At 37.7% G+C, this 17747-nt stretch overlaps 1 protein-coding gene across 1 annotated transcript in view; it reads right to left on the minus strand.

Annotated features, from left to right (window-relative positions):
• Positions 1–17747, minus strand: part of ACC (Acetyl-CoA carboxylase) — a 145526-nt gene that overhangs the window by 41782 nt on the left and 85997 nt on the right. The window contains 6 exon segments of the mRNA XM_074174091.1: positions 379–602; positions 730–979; positions 9745–9956; positions 10018–10121; positions 10178–10398; positions 12869–13128. Of these exon segments, the coding sequence (XP_074030192.1) occupies positions 379–602; positions 730–979; positions 9745–9956; positions 10018–10121; positions 10178–10398; positions 12869–13128 (1271 nt within the window).

Genomic DNA, 17747 nt, shown 5'->3' on the forward strand with positions numbered 1-17747 from the left:
TTTAGTTGAATATTCTTTGAAAGCGTGTTTTTTAGTTTTTTTTAAACTATATTTATTTTTCTTCTGACAATATCGTTTCTATCTAGTTTCTATTTAACTATATTGAGCACAAAATCTACTTTGCAATGCAGTTGTTGAAATTGTTAATTTAACTGTATTACTTGGGAACTGGAAACATATTCCTTTCTCATTTCGTATAAGGTTATCAAACGTCTAGTTTAAATTTATCAAAATTCATATGCAAATAATGAAATCCCAGCCAGAAAAATATTAGTCTTAAGTCTTCTAAAATTGATGTTTCAATGATACTGGTTTTTAAGAAATAAGAATTCAAGTTATATCATCAGCAAAAATATTAATTAAACTGTACTAACAAACCTGTTGACTTGGGAACTGAGCAAGAACAGATGTAATGTTCCTTTCGTATAAGGCCATCAAACGTCTAATTTTCTTTTCGACGCCGATTGGAATACGACCGGAAATGGAAGCCATAACTTCCTGTAGTTCCAATAGAGGAAGACTAGGATCTCTCAAAGAAGACATGAATTTTTCAATAATTTCTCTCAAACGAGGAGCATTGTAGGGATCCGGAAGACAATAACCTTCAAAGAAATTATAAGATATCAATTTACTGTTTATAAATAATAATGTAATTGAATATTACACTAACTAAGATAAAAATAACGACAGCGACTACAATTTTTCTTCAAAGCTGAAGTAATTTCTCACCATTCAAAGTGTTTTCCAAAGCAGTTTTGTAGCTAATATGGATATGGTTGAGTTTATCTTGGGCTTGTGGCAGTGAAACATCCAATTCTGGAAAATAACCTTTATACAAAATCGCTTTTGTAACACGTGAAGGATCATCCAATTCAAGAGAAGCAATAATTGATCCGGCATCGAGGACAGCTCCAGGACGTTTCACATAAGACACAGTACCGGTTTCATTGGCTGTGAGAGTCATGACCATCTTCATAACCTAGAAAAGAATATGAAATATATGAAACGAATTTTTAGTTATTGCAAATAATATACCCTAGAAACTATAAAAGAAGCAACAATAAAATAAAAGCATTGTCTACGAATGTAAAGCAAGCAAAGCATAGTTTCAGTCACTCATTTTCTTATTTTAGTGCATGACCCTATTTACAAATACGTATGTTCTAATTCAAAGTGTCTTGCAGCTCTATGTATTCTCTTTGGTGTTGGCGATATGTGTTTTTTCTCAGATGTTGTCTACATTTCGTCTTTCATATCATTTTATTGATCTCTTCTTCGAATAACCTGATACCTTGATATTTTCCAACAGTTCGTCTGTAGGAGCTCTAATTTTTCCGCAGTTTTAGCAATACCTAGTTTAGAGTTTCTTGATATTCTCTGGTATTCAGGTTGAACCAAATTCCAGAAAATGTATGGATTATTGAACGTTTTGTTATCGGTATCACATGCTGAAGTGTCATCCCGGGTGTCCATCTGTTCGTCTTTGACATTATCATGACGTTTCGACAATATCCCACTCGCCATATTCATGTGCCCTGCTTAGTAGCTGAACTTGAAACTGAAATCATCCTTGTCGATGCTTGTCTATTTATATGTTGCCGTAGGCTGTAGTTGTGGCATGAAACGTCCTGATTAGTCGACGGTATGCGGGAGGCGTTCCGGTTGATTGGAGGGGTAAATTAGGTGGTGTGATGTGTCACGCTCGACTGGAGGCATGTTGATTATTGTTTCGGGATGTGTGTTTGTTATTTGTGGTGCACTGGTCTTGGTTTTTGATATGATGGTATGCGTCATTTCTATTGTTTAGACTGCCGATCTTCTCAATTTCGGTTGCCTCCTTTTTCATTCTCCTTTTCTGGTGCTGTATATGTATACTGGGGATCTGTTACGACCTGAATCAAGGTAGTACCTGTATAGAGCAGAGAATGTTAATTTATTGCGAAGTAAGATTTTGTGTTTTTCTCATCTGATTAACATTCGCTTATTTGTTTGGCCGACGTATTCCTCGCCCCAATCTCTACACGTGATTTTATATATGCCTTCTCGTAGGTTGGGCTACCTATCGGGCGCGCCCCTAGGTGGCGGATAGGAGAATGGCCAGGGGAGTAGAGGCCCTGTCCGGGAAGTCAATGTAGCCTTACGGACGGGGTCGCCGGACTCCTGGTCAGTGGCAGAAATGAGTAGGGTGAGGGGAACCAAAACTCCCCAAAAGCCTTTACAAAACATACCACCGTGGACCAGTCTACCCAAGCTAAGGTGTAAGGAATCGTGCCGACAGCTGAATGGCTGAATGGCATGCGGTTACGAACGATCCCCTTGGGGAATGGGCGAAATCTCATTGTAATCAGCCTACCTCTGATAATGTGGGGCTCTGCCAGAGGTGACCAATTCTTCCCTTGCTACTCGTGGGAACACACATTAATGACACAACACAAAAACAGAAACAACAAAAACAAAAACCAATCCCGAGGCTGGACAGTAGTGCTCATCTCAATCTAAGGCGGTGGCTGGGGATGAACAGAAATGTCCACCCACATCTACCACTTGGAATGAGGCTGCACATAGCAGATCACCTCGTGATGTAATACAAAGGCCAAGGCGTAAGCGCATTAGCGGCGCCGAGGCCAAAAGGAGAAAGAGAGTGATAGAGGCAGGAATGGCAGCAACTATAAGTGCACCCTCCTCTTCCCTCACTCCACCTCCAACAGCAAGGGCACTTCCTGCGGCGGACGTCAACTCCGCCTTGAATAAAGGCAAGGAACCGGCTGCCCTGCAGGAAACCTCCACGGAGGGAACCCCAAGAAGGTTGAAGAAGCCGTGCAACGACAGTAATATCAAAGAGAGTATGTGTTCGGCGAGTCTTAGCCTACACCTGCCAATATAAAGGAGATGTCTCCTAGTGACCTGTCCACCTTTCTGGTAAGGACAGGAGGACAACTCCTTGGGAGGAAGTACAATGGGTCACATGTAGCCTATGGTGTTGTAGGTTTACACTCACCCTCCCTACTCTACAGATAACGATATATGCCTTGGTTTTCTAGGTTTATTTTGTCTTTTGTGTTGTTCAAAGCATTTTTGAAGGTACTAGTTGCTTTATGTATTGTTTTTATACCCAGATTTAATGTAATATTTTGCCTATTTTTTTGATGAAGAATAATAAATTCACTTTTCTTTGGATCATCAGAAAGAAAATTGGAGTGAAGCCACTGTTCAAATATCTTTCAATACTCACTAATTGTGTTTTCCTAAATGATTGAGTTTTTATTTGCAAATAAAAGCACTGCGTTGTATGCATATATTCATTCGAAACAATAGACAGAGATATATTAATCCAAAAGCTCAAATATTATGGTAGGTGATGTAGTTTTGAAGTTGATGAATAGTTACCTCAGTACGCGGAGTCAAATAACAAAAATTAATAGGTGCTACTCACAAGAGTTAGTGAATGATTTTGGAGTTCCACAAGGTAATGTATTAGGGCCTTTACTATTTCTGATTTATATAAACGATATCAATTACGTAGATGGTGATCATGTGATTAACTTTTTTGCAGATGATACATTAATATATACCTACAATAAAACCTTGCAAGTCTCTATTGAAAAGATGAATAATTTATTGAAAAATATTGAGGTGTACCTTGGAATAAATAAACTGAAACTTAATATCACTAAAACTAAGGCGATGATCATTACAACAAAGTATGAACAAGTTAAAATTGGGAGAAACACAGTCAAAATTAAAATTAACGAAACTGATGTAGAAATAGTGAGTAAAATTAAGTATCTAGGGTTCATTGTAGATAATACAATTTCATTGAATGATCATGCTGACTATATAATAAGCAAAATATCAAAGAAACTGTATTTTTTTTCTAGAGTGGCATCTGTATTATCAATGTATGCCAAAATAACGTGCTATAATTGCATAATAAAACCTCATTACGATTTTTGCGGGACTCTCTTATATCTCTTGAATCAGAACAAATTAAATCAATTACAAAAATTACAAAATCGTGGAATGCGAATAATATTACTCTGCAATAGAATGACACCTATACATAGTATGCTCTGTAGTTTAAGGTGGCTTAATGTCTCTCAACGATTGTATTATCAAACTGTGATATTTATATTTAAAATAATAAATAAATTGCAACCAACATATTTAGTAAACCTTTTAATCACAAATAGTGAAGTACATTATCATGATACTGGATCGAACACCAATTTTCACATCCCAAGGACAAATTCACGTAGCAGTATGAACTTGATATTTCTCAAAGGTCTGGACAGTTTCAAAAAACTACCAAATAACATAAAAAACTCTTCTTCTCTCCGTCTATTAAAGAGGGACTTGGTAACATTCATAACGAAAAACTGAATTAAAGCTAATTTATATTTAAAATATAATGATAACTAAGACTTTGTTTTGAATGAATATATAAGTAAATATGTAAACGTGTATCCTATAGACCATGGATGCACAGACCGCGGCCCGCATGCGGCCCGCCGGTCGAATACTGGTGGCCCGCCGACAGCAAAAATAATACTCTCGTACATTCGAAGAATATTTAATTCTATTCCAGAATAAAACCAAAAAAAAAAAATGTTCGAAAAGTAATTTGAATCTCGCGCCCGCGCTATTTGAATCCAGCGCCCAAAAATGCTAAGTCAAGTAACATCGCTTCCGGATTGCTCGCGTAGGTACGAGTAGATACACGAAGCTTCCAGAGTAGCATGCGCGGTATAAAAGCCACGCTAACCGCAGCGACCGACAGTGCAGTGCAGGAAACCCACCTGCGCAATGAGCACTTTGGTATACCAAACTACCGTTTCTACCATAGAGAACGAGTTGGACGTGCTGGAGGAGGAGTTGGCATTTTTGTCAAACGTAATCTTCCTCACGTTCAATTCGGCATTGACTCGGATCGGTTACACGGCACGGAAGCCGTGGGCGTTGAACTCCAACTGAGAAGAGGTCGCCATAGACTAATCTCAGTTTATAACCCACCGCGGAATCGTCTACTCCCAGAATCACTGGATGAACTGCTGTTGTCGACAGATACCCCCACAATTGCTGCTGGTGACTTCAACGCCAAGTACAATCTGTGGAGCAGAATCACCAACACGAACGGCCGAGCGCTCCATGCGCATGCTGACAGGCATGAGTACCGAGTGATGGGACCAGATGAGCCTACGTTCTACCGTGGGGATAACAGACCTGACGTGCTTGATATCGCACTACTCAGGAACGTCTCCATGTCCTGCGAAGTGTACACTTTGTCGGAATTAGACTCAGATCATAATCCAGTCATCCTGATGCTGGGTGATGATCCCCCTCCTCAGGAATATCGCCTGAGATCATCCACGGATTGGAAAGCCTTCAAGGCTCATCTAGTGGAGACACCTACAGACCGCGAGGCACTTCAAACTCGCAACGGTCTCGACGCGGCAGTGGCAGATTTCGAACTGTCCGTGAACAACGCTTTCAGCGCAGCCACAACCAGGACGGAGTGTCCTCTGCGAAACTATAATGAGTTTCCTCCCAGGATAAAGAACCTTATCCGGGAGAGGAACAGACTCAGACGAGTTTATCAGCGGACCCTCTATCCTGGGGACAAGACTGCTGCTAATAGGATGGCCAACGAAGTCAAAAGGGCCATCATTGACTACAGAAACGAGAGGTGGAGTGAGTGTTTGGAATCTCTCGAACCTGGGGATGATGAGCTATGGCGAGTCACCCGCAGGCTCGAGAAGAGGAAAACTGCTCCCTCCCCTCTTCACGGACAGCGCGGCATCTGCTACTCCCCCGCCGAGAAGGCGCTGGCCTTTGCAGATACAATGGAAAATCAGTTCCAACTTAACGTTGATCCGGACGATGATATTGACCGTGATATCCGGCTGGAACAACGAGTTCAGCGTATCCTCAGGGAGAATGACGACGATGTGATCCGTCCAGCTTCGGAGGAAGAACTGAGGGGATACATCAGAGCCTCCAAGCCCAAAAAGGCTCCGGGAATTGATTCAATCAACAATAGGTTGTTGAAGCAGCTCCCGGAGAACTTTATCAGATACTTGCTGGATATCATAAACAGCTCAATCGCCCTCAGATACTTCCCTCGAAGATGGAAGCACGCCGTAGTCGTCATGATTCCGAAACAGGGCCAGAACCCGTTGTTTCCCCAGAATCACCGTCCAATTAGTCTGCTTTGCTCAGCGGCTAAGCTGGCTGAATGTGTTGTGCTGCAAAGGCTAACCGAAGAAGTTGAAGACCGAAATGTTCTGCCTGACGAACAATTCGGTTTCAGGAGGGCACACTCCACCGAGTTGCAGGCCCTGAGACTGGTCGAAAACTCCATCTCAGAGCTAAATAACAGGAAGACAGTCCATCTTGTCCTCCTGGATATTTCAAAAGCCTTCGACCGAGTATGGCACGAAGGCTTACTTCATAAAATGCTCGATTTCGACCTGCCTCGGGGCCTGATCCGGTGGATTAGGTCCTTTCTGAAAGGCAGATCATTTCAGGTCCGAGTTGAAGGAGCCCTGTCTCCGGTCAGGGAAATCCAAGCTGGAGTGCCTCAAGGAGCTGTGCTATCTCCACTATTATACAGCCTTTACGTGAGCGACCTTCCGAGGTTCGATCACGTAAAGACTTCCCTATACGCCGATGATACGGCTCTCCTCGCTTCTTCCATGGGTCGAGGGTTGGCGGTCGTCTACATGCAACGTGCATTGGACGACCTCGAACGCTGGTACCTACAGTGGAAGATTCGGGTGAACCCAGATAAAACTCAGGCGATAGATTTGGGGAGGCGAAACGTTTCTCCAGACACAAGAGTCACGATCTCAGGCAGGGAGATTGAATGGCAAACGCGAGTCAAATACCTAGGTCTTTGGGTGGACCGCCGACTCACCTGGGTAAATCACATTGATTATATCAAGGACAAAGTACAAATGAGGATAGCCAAACTCTATCCTCTGATAAATCGAAAGTCAAAATTAAATCTTAAGAACAAGATTTTAATATACAATACGATGTTCAAGCCTGTCATTATGTATGCTTCAGGCGCTTGGGGACAAACCGCTCCGACAAATCTCTCCATTCTGGAGAGATTGCAAAACAAACTCATTAGGATGCTGGTGAATGCTCCATGGTTCGTGCGGAATGAAGCCATCCGCAGAGATTTGAAGCTGTTAACAATACAGCAATCCATTCAGTCGAGGAATCAGAGAGTTTTCGAGTTAGCGGAAACTCATGATAACCCACTAGTTAGGGAAGCTGTAGATTACACTATAGACGACCCCACTCGATTCAGAAGGCCCCGTCGCTCAGTTGAGTGAAGGCCCCACGACGTCCGCTAAAAATGAACAGTTTGTTCATCAATACCCCAGTCAGGAAGGGGTACACAAGGCCAGAGCGGCATAGATGTCATTGACCTCTATGCCGTTAGCAAACAACACCGCTTAGTTATGAACCACTCGTCCTCATGACGAGAGACAGTTGAAAGGGTACGGGAAGAGATTTTCAACCTGATCAAAGTCAAGATGGATTTAGTCGACCGACAGTTCGCTTTTAATTTGAGTGAAATGTCAACAGAAAGAAATAAGCGCGAAAATACAAAGCGAAGTAATAAGTGATTGAGAATAAGTGCAGTTTAATAGTGTTTTGGGGAGGCAATAGTTCTAGTGTAGATTTTAACTCGACTAGCCGGTGTCATATATTTTGATCCACATTCAACGTAGATTTCCTGTTAACCCGTCAAGTGCCGTGTATAATTGTGTTGTGAAATCGTAAGTAAAACTCTGTTATTAATAAGTGTTTCCCTACCTATTAAATCAATTTTAATCAAATTTAGCTTTAATGTTGGCCAAATATCAAAATAAAACAAAGAAATTACTATTTTTATCAGAATTTCTCTAACTGTAATAATTACGTCATTATTTCAGATATAAAATCTGTATAAAAATCTTAAAATTTCTGAGGAATTTAATCAATTATTTTTGATAATTTAAAAAAGAATGGGTAATTTAAGTAGAATCTGTAATTGTTTTTAGGTGCTGTGTTAATCCTAGCCAGGATTAGAACGAAACATGGAGAAGCCAGGACCTAGTAAAAAACGTAAGGTTAAATATGAAAATCGGCAGTTTCAAGAAATTTGAACTGAGAAATACTTTTTTGTATGGTCGCATAACAAAGTCGTTTGTTTAATTTGCAAGAATTCTGTTGCGATTGCAAAGGAATATAATGTAAAAAGGCACTATGAAACGCAGCATCCTTCTTTTGCCAAGTTTACAGGCGAATTAAGAAAGCAAAAAATGTTGTCTTTAAAACGGGAGCTTATTGGTCAGCAAGCTATGTTTACAAAACCCATTCAAGATTCAGAAACAGCTACAGAAGTTAGTTATGAAATTTCTCGAATGACAGCAAAGCCAAGTCGCCCCTTCAATTGGCGATTTTGTAAAAGAATGCATAGAAATTGCCGCTAAGAAAATGTGTCCAGAAGCAGCAAAAAAGTTTGAGAAAATTCAACTGAATCGTATGACTATCCAAAGACGAATTATGTCTTTGTCAGGTAATATTGCGGAACAATTAATTGAAAAAACTAAGATCATTGAATTTTTTTCATTAGCGCTCGACGAATCCACTGATATCTCAGCTCTACGTTCATGTATCATCCTTTCAATGCAAGCTGACACTTTTCAGATCACAATTGAATTCTGGAAATTACAATCATTTTCCGAATTATAAGAAAATGGCTGAAAAATTCAACAAAACTGCGATTAATTTCAGTTATGTAGAAAAGCTAGACAGATTTTCTTTCAAGACAGATTTTCGGAGTTTAAAAAAGTGAAACCTCTATTGGACATATTCAGCAATCCTTTCACGATTTCAGTTGAAAATGCGCCAGAGTCAATGCAGTTAGAAATTATCGACATTCAAAACGATCAAGATCAACAAATTCAACGAAGGAGACTTGCTGAACTTTTACCGCTGCATTGATAAAAATATGTATGAAAAGTTGCGCATGAACGCTCTGAAATGTGCCAGATTATTTGGTTCTACCTATATATTATGTGAACAAACTTTTTCAATACTAAATAATAATAAAACAAAAAATCGAAACCGCTTTGCAAATGAAAGTTTGGAAGCAGTTTGGAAGCAGTTTTACAAGTAAATTTGAGCCAAATATAAAAAAGATTGTAAGCACTATGCAGTGCCACGCTTCAAATTAATAAATTCTTTTTGAATTTTAATAAATTATTATCAATTCTTTATTGTCTTTAATAATTACTTATACTTCTGGCGGCCGTCCGGCCTGCCATCAGTTCATGATTTTCCCGAGTGGCCCCTAGTCTTCATAAGTCTGTGCAACCATGCTATAGACAATACGTGCGATATAGTTTTTTCTTTTTTTGTGATTTTCTGTTATTTGGTTACAATAGACTAATTTAGTTTGATTTTTATGTATTATATTTAGATAAAGTGCATTAATTATGTTTATATTAGGCTTGCCTATCTGGAAATAAAGTTCTTTGTCTTCTTCTATATTATATACCTACTTAAATGAAAAATTAATTTGACAAATATTTTGTACGCACAATAAAAACAAAATTTAAATAAAACACGATTCCTGGGAATGCTCTTATTCATAAAACGTCTGTCAGATATCACGTCATTCTGAGTGTGTGTGTGTCTTTCTATGTTTTCACAGTTACCGCCTTGATTATGAAAATCAATACCAACCTCTATTTCCACATACGCTTGTCCCTTGGTGACATGACCACCATCTTCCACTAAATATCCAATGAGTTTTCCAGCCGAGGGAGACCTCAAAATGGTGGGGTCGTTTTCCTTTTCAAAGATGCACGTTTGATTGCCAATAACAATACGGTATCGATCTACCTCTTCCTTCATGTAAGTTGTGAAAGAGCTGCCATCAACGGAAAGCAATATTCCTGTTCCAAACAGAACAAAATACATAAATTCTGTTAATGGTAACTGGTAGGTTGATCTTACCGCCATCATTCAATCTGTGAATTTCGACTTCCTTGAAGGTTCCATTCATTTGTAAGAAGTAAGTGTTTGGGCCGCTTTTGGTCGCTTGCACTTTATATTTGTTCCTTTAAGAAAGAAATATAACTCAGTTCGAAACTGAAAGAGAGGTCGAGAAACTTACCCATCGTTGATAAGTTCTACATCAACAACATTAGTGAGCGTATTGGAACCTTGGATTTGGCCTCTTTCAAGAGAGTTTTGGAATTCTTGAAAAGCTGTGCTGATTGTTCTGTCGGCAATATGTAAAGCACCACAAATTACCCCTAGCATGATATCAGGCTTTTCAGACTGCATTCTTTCCGAAATTAATATATCCAACCACGCAGTATCGATAGTGTTTTCCTAAAATAACAGAAGAAATCAAATACATTTTCAACTGAAGCATATTACTTCACAGAGTCCTACAGTTGGGCTAGAGTTTTCCAAAAACTATAATAATGACAAAAATTTAAAGAATATAAACTTTTACAAAGTGTTCTTCCTCTTTGGTGTACTTTTTAGATAGTTTATGTTACTTTTTACACATAAACACCAGCTTGGATGCCTTCAGTCCACTGCTCTGATGTGTTTTAGTTTTTTATTTTGGAAAAAAATGCTTTTCAACAGTATTTTCATTCAAAAAGGTATTTTTAATATGTTCATTACTAAGTAGCATTCCAAGTTTATCACACACGATATTTTATGATATTTGGTGTGGACTGTTGTATTTTGGGAAGAAGAACTTCTTTCTTCGATTATTTTTCGGATAACGGCTCATGGAAAATGATTTTTTCGCGAAACGAAAATTGAACTGTGAAAGCTGCCTCAAATGTTATGTTGGTCAAACCGGACGATATCTTAAAACAGGAGTTTCAGAACACATGAAAGATTATAAGAAACTATCAAAAACCCCACATCATTTGTTGAACATGAGAGAAAATATGGACACATTTTTGACTTTGAACATCCGACTATTCTAGATGTTCAACCATATGATACATATCCTCAGACGCGATGGTGTTAACACTATCGATGGCTATGGGAGGGATGCCGATATCCTTAATACGGCATATTTCAATTCTATCAGTAAAATACCTGAAATAATTTCACTTTTTTTCATTCTCATGTTTTCTGTAATTGATAATGACAGATACCACCTCATCAGTATCATAGATAAAGCCATTTGTTTGTTTCATGTCTTTGTTTAGTGTTGTTGTTGTTGTCTCAAAAATTTTGTTATTTCAGTGTTTTTTATTTTAATTATGTATCTAATATTTCTGATTCTGTTTTTTGAAGAAAAATCAATCCTGTTGCTCAACTAACCCTTTCTGTCTTATTAGTCAGTGGGCTATGCTTAAAGACTGTCAGTAAACTAATCTAAAGAAATGAACTTTACATGTTCAAGCCAGTCTCTAATATACCTACCTACATAGTAGGTTGAATGGACTGACGCCTATCAGAAAACAACTACTCCTCTGGCTAATACCACGAAAGGCGTTGGATTATATCCGATAGGTGTCAGTGCAGGAATCTTCACAGAAAATTTCCTGCATATTCAAATGGCAACACAACTGAAAGAGTCGACCTTCAATTTTGGAACGGGATCACTTGCAGACCGGTTTCGGGCTCATTAGCCACTCATCAGTGCAAGATAGTGGCCAGCATCGACCTAAAGTCAATGATATTCCATAATTGAAAATCGGAATTCTTTCAGAGTATTTCATTCCTCTTCCTAAGTTGGAGTGAACAACAAAATGTCACTCCATCTACTAGACGAGGTACTAAACAACTGCATATCCGTAATTTGCCCGATTCCTCTGAATAAGGAAAAAAAACTTTCTTATTAGTCAGTGGGCTATGCTTGAAGACTGGCAGTAATATAAAGAAATATAAAGAAATGAACTTTAAATGTTCAAGCCAGTCTCGAATATACCTACATAGTAGGTTGAATGGACTGACGCCTATCAGAAAACAACTACTCCCCTGGCTAATACCACGAAGGGTGTTGGATTATATCCGATAGGCTTCAGCGCAGGAATCTTCACAGAAAATTTCCTGCATATGCAATTGGCAGTACAGCTGATCGGGCACACTTGCAGACCAGTTTCGGGCTCATTAGCCCGAAATTGAAGGTCGACTCTTTCAGTTGTATTGCCAATTGCATATGCAGGAAATTTTCTGTCAAAATTCCTACACTGATGCCTGTCGGATATAATCCAACACCCTTCGTGGTATTAGCCAGGGGTGTAGTTGTTTTCTGATAGGCGTCAGTCCATTCAACATTCAACCTACTGTGTAGGTATATTCGAGACTGGCTTGAACGTTTAAAGTTCATTTCTTTAGATAGCCTTTTCTGAAAAAAAATATTGGATCATTAAACCTGTTAACTGGTAGTATTATTATTTACAACCACAGTGAGATACTTTTAACAGGTAAAGCTAGTCGAAGATGTTACCATCATATACGTCCAGTAAATTCACGACCTATTTGAAATTGGTCAACGTCTTACCGCTCTTCATGACAAATTTTCTGCCAAGGTCACTATTTTGATTACTTTTTGAACAATCCTTGTATAGTACATAATAAATCAATTCAAATAGCATAAAAACTAATAGATACCGAACACGTCGGCAGTTTCTTTGTATAAATTAATTCTATTTTTCATAAACCTACACGGATTTGTTTTTATTATTAGTTAAAGGGTACTGTACATAATCTTTTATTTAGCTGTTCGGATTGACTTCGTATAGACTATACGTGCAAACTTTAAAAATACACTGCAAGTATTTTCTTAAAAAAAAAAGGGAAACCAACAATTTGCAATAACTCTCACCTGAAAACTTTTTGTTTCAAGAAGTGTTATCAAATATTCAACAGTTGTCCGAAAGTCTCCCCTAATTGACAACTCCTTCAAAGCGATAACTAAATTCTCTCGTGCCTGTTCCCTATTCTCGCCCCAAGAAAAACAATGGCCAAACTGAGAATCAGCAAATTCGTGTAGACCTCCAGAAGCAGCAACAGAGAAGTACCCCCAAACATTTTTCGATGATCTGAAGTTCAATTCTTGCACTGTACCTGAACTCGGTTTGAAACCTATAAAAAAAACAGATTCAATACGATGAGAAACACTTAATATTTTGTAGGTTAATCCTCCGGTAACATCGGATTGGTCGTAGGCCAAACCGCAATAACTGAAGTTTTTCAATGAGATTAGAACACACGAACAATATAATTAATAATATTCATTCACCAGTTGCGATACATAGTGTATATATGGTAGGTCAAAAATGAGTAATTGAATAAAAAACAACTGGTTTGAGAAGTACGTCACTTATTGAGATAAAAAAAAAGAAATCTAATTTGATATCTGCATATACACATATATACACATTCACCAACTTTTGTAATCACATATAAAATAATAATTCAAAATGTGACAATTTTGCTTACTGTAGTCATACATCAATATATAAAATAAATTAAATCATCAGAACAGTAGCATGGCGAGTATCCTGACCGTGAATACTCATGTTTGTTATGTACAAGTCAACGTTCCTATGCACAAAAACGATACATTTCATTATACATCAGGTTGTTTCAAAAGTTCTATCCGTTTCAGTGTCATGTGTTTTTGTAGTTCCATATCTCAATAAATACCTATTCTACTGAGTCGTGGTATACAGTGCTTTTCTTTAATGTCCCCTTTTATTTTTTGAAAGGGTCAACTCAAAATTGAAATTTGGGATAATGAAATTGATGCATGAATACTTTATTTTGAAATGAAATTGACAGATGAAAATTTCGAAATGGCGATTGGGCGCCCTCTTGAAAAACAAAGTAAATGGAAAGGGGAGTCTTGTGATACATCTTTTTGAAGCTCCTGACAAATGCTTCACAACCCTAGAATATAATGTCAATATCTTCAACTACTACAAAATGGCGGAACATTTAATCATTTCCTGAAGACAAACACATTAATATCGATTTGAACCTCTCGCTTCAAATAGCCCCATAAAAAATTCCAAAGGTGTCAATCCTGGCGAACGGTTTGGCCAGTCTGTAAGACCTCGACGGCCAATCCAACGACTGGGAAAAGTAGTATCCAAATAGTTTCTTACTTGTCTGGAGTGATGTGGTGGTGCTTCATCTTGTTGGAATACAATATCCATATCAAATTCATTAGGATTCGCTTCGACGATTTCAGTGATGAGAGGGTCAACAGTAATTTCCTGCATATTCAAGTACAGTTCCCTTGTTGAATTTTGATCAATAGAGGTCCTATAATATGGTTTTCCAATATTCCTGCCCAAACGTTAATTTTTTCTGAATATTGTGTATGTGTTTCCCGGAAAACGTGAGGGTTGGTGTCACTCCAATAACGGCAATTTTGTCTATGAACATTGTCGTTTAAAAAATGTACATTCGTCACTAAAACAAATATTGTGGAGATAGGTAGGATGCCTTGCAATGGTTCCCTTCATGATTATGCAGAATTCTGTTCTTTGATCAGGATCATCTTCAGTTAATTGGTGTACCATTTTAATTTTGTATGGAAGATATCTATTCCTCTTCAAAAGTATCCACACAGTAGAAGGAGACACCTCATGAACATTAGCGATGGAATAAGTGAACTGTTTAGAATTTACTACCATCTTACCAATTATTTGCACTTGCTGCTCTTCCAGAATGGACGGATCACTTGTGAGCTTTTTGTTATGTACACTACCGGTAGTTGTGAATTTGGATACAAGTTCCCTCAAATATTTTCTACAGATAGGACGATTCGGAAAACGTTCATTGAAAATCCTTTCGGTCTAGTGAAAGTTACGCGTCGCACCGTGAATAAAAATCGCTTAAATTTTTTCTTCCAATGTACGAGAATTGACCATTTTGGAGATTGTTGACGTGGTACCTTTCTACTAGTAAAACCGAAAACTAAATGAGAATATTCTAACTGGACAATGATGTTCATTGTCGTACTGACATTTTTTGTCGTTTTTATAAACAAAAAATAACTTAACAAACCTTATCGGGTTGTTGGAATTGTCATATGGCAGATAAAAAGGAATATTTCTAGGAATATCGATATTAATGTGTTTGTCTTCAGGAAATGATTAAATGTTCCGCCATTTTGTAGTAGGTGAAGATATTGACTTCATATTCTAGGGTTGTGAAATATTCGTCAGGAGCTTCAAAATGATGTGTCACAAGACCCACTTTCCATTCAATTTTTTTCCAGATGGCACCCAGTCGCCATCTTGAGAGTTTCATCTGTCAATTTTATTTCAAAATAAAGTATTCATGCATTAATTTCATTATCCCAAATTTCTATTTTTTGAGTTGATCCGTTTGAAAAATAAAAGGGGGGGCATTAAAGAAATGCACTACCTATATACTGATGCTGTTAATTTTTTCCAAATTTTTATTTTTTGACTCTTTTCAGCTCATTACTAGATATTCCAGCAATTTTGCTCTACGAATTCAAATCGAAATTCATTTTTTCTAGATATGCGAGGTCTGTTAGTTTTGTAGTTTTGCTGAAATCATCTATAACTCCCTAGACAATGGTATGCACGTGGCAGGAATATTTTTTGACCTCTCACGTGCATTTGACTGTCTATCTTATGATTTTATTGAAACCAAACTTTTTAATCTAGGATTTAGGGGTGTATTTTTGCAATAGCTCAAACATTTTTTTTCAGACTGTACAATGTTGGTAAAAATAAAAGATACACTATCTGATCCTCAACCAATCAGTTCAGGAGTTCCTCAAGGCTCTGTCATGGGACCGCTTATCTTTCTATTATTCGTCAATGATCTACCCAAATACTTCAACATCAACAACAATAGTCTCACTCTCTTTGCTGACGATACCTCGTTAGCGGTCTCAGCACACAGCCTAGAGGAATTTAAGTCATCAACGGAAATTATAACACACTTTTCAGATTGGTGCAAGTTAAACAATCTGATTGTTAACTTGAATAAAACAAAATGTACCCATTTTAGTTCTTCCATCGGTCTTGATAAACATCCTACTGTCTTTGATATTAGAGGGGTGGAATTGGTATCAACGAATTTTACAAAATTTCTAGGAGTCTTTGTGGATGATTGCTTAAGATGGTCTGAACATATTACAGTCACTTGTAAAAAAGTTAACCAAGCGTACTATGCTCTCTCCAGAATAAAACATTTTATGCCCTTGCATGCCTTGCTGGACGTATATTATAGCTTGGTCTACATCCATTTATTTCCAAAAAAAAATTATCAGAAAATTATTTGATATCCCATGGAGAGAATCATGCAAACAGCACTTCATATCATATCAAATCCTGCCATTCCCTTGTATTTACATATTTAAATGCTGACTATACATCCACGATAATTTAACAAAATATAACACAAATTCTCCTTACCACAGTTACTCAACCAGAAATGGAAAATTGTTAAGTACTCCTAGACACACATCCTCTAAATTTGAACAGTCACCCAAATATATGGGAATAAAATTATTCAATCACCTACCTGATCACTTTAAAACCATGCGTTTGATGTCATTTAAAAGAGAAGTTAAAAATTTGCTCCTGTCTAAGGCTTATTACAGTGTCAGTGAATTCCTTTTAGACGACTTTAACTGATTGCGGTCCAGACTTTCATCCAGATTTTATTATTTTATTATACATCCAATTTTGACTAATCTTGTTTTTTTTCTTTATATTTTATACATTTTTATACTTTAAAACTACTGAGATATTTTATCTTTATGTATGTTTATTTTCTTTATACTATTTTAACGTGTTGTACTGACATGTCCTATACGTTGTTAACGTCTCAAAGGATAAATTATTATTATTATTATTATTAATGTGAATGTTCAAATTAGGAGGGATACGTATATTCGATTAGCGGTTTTTACTTTTTTTATGTTGGTACACTTGTCTCGAACATATGTTCACAGTTTCATCTGTTTAGCATGTTTAGTTTCTTTGTGAGAGGGCATGTGTTTTGCGTGTTCGGCGATTTTCTGCTATAGTAAAAAATGGATAAGAAAATTTTCATCAAATTTTATGTAGAAACTGGATGGAAACAACTGATGGAAATGTTGAGGAAGTGAAGAAAATTGATATGGAAATCGTCGAATGACTATTAGGGAAGTTGCTGAAAATGTCGGCATATCGGTTGGCTCACGACATGCACTTTTTTCGGAAATGATGGGCATGAAGCGCGTGGCATCAAAGTTCGTTCCAAAATTGCCGAATTTTGACCAAAAGAACCTTCGCATGAGCATCGTTGTTTCCAAGATCCATGGAAGGACGGTGTTTTGCAACGATTGAGGAGATATAAAGCGAATTGTTGAGAGAGCTCATACCATACCAAAAAGTGCATATTATAACTGCTTCGAGAATTGAAAAAAAGGCTGATACAAGTGTATTATATCTGAGAGCGACTACTTTGGAGAGGGCAAAATAGAAATTGATGAATATTTTTTGGGAAAAATGTAAATTCACCTTATTTTTTCAACGGACTCCGTACTACTGATCCTCACCAGCACCGTAATGTTAGTTCATTGCAGAATTCTAGCTGGAAAATTGTGGATTTACATAACTTTTTCAAACGCGCAAAAATTAATAGCAAAAACCGTTCCCTCTTCCTTTTTTTGAACCAAATGACGCCGGCCATAATTAGCGTGGCAGTGGCATTTATCCAATGTAATC

The sequence above is a fragment of the Leptinotarsa decemlineata genome, unplaced genomic scaffold (assembly GCF_025532065.1).
Source record: "Leptinotarsa decemlineata unplaced genomic scaffold, Ldec_3_MD MMD2_tig00000505_RagTag_RagTag, whole genome shotgun sequence".
Taxonomy (NCBI): Eukaryota; Metazoa; Arthropoda; class Insecta; order Coleoptera; family Chrysomelidae; genus Leptinotarsa; species Leptinotarsa decemlineata.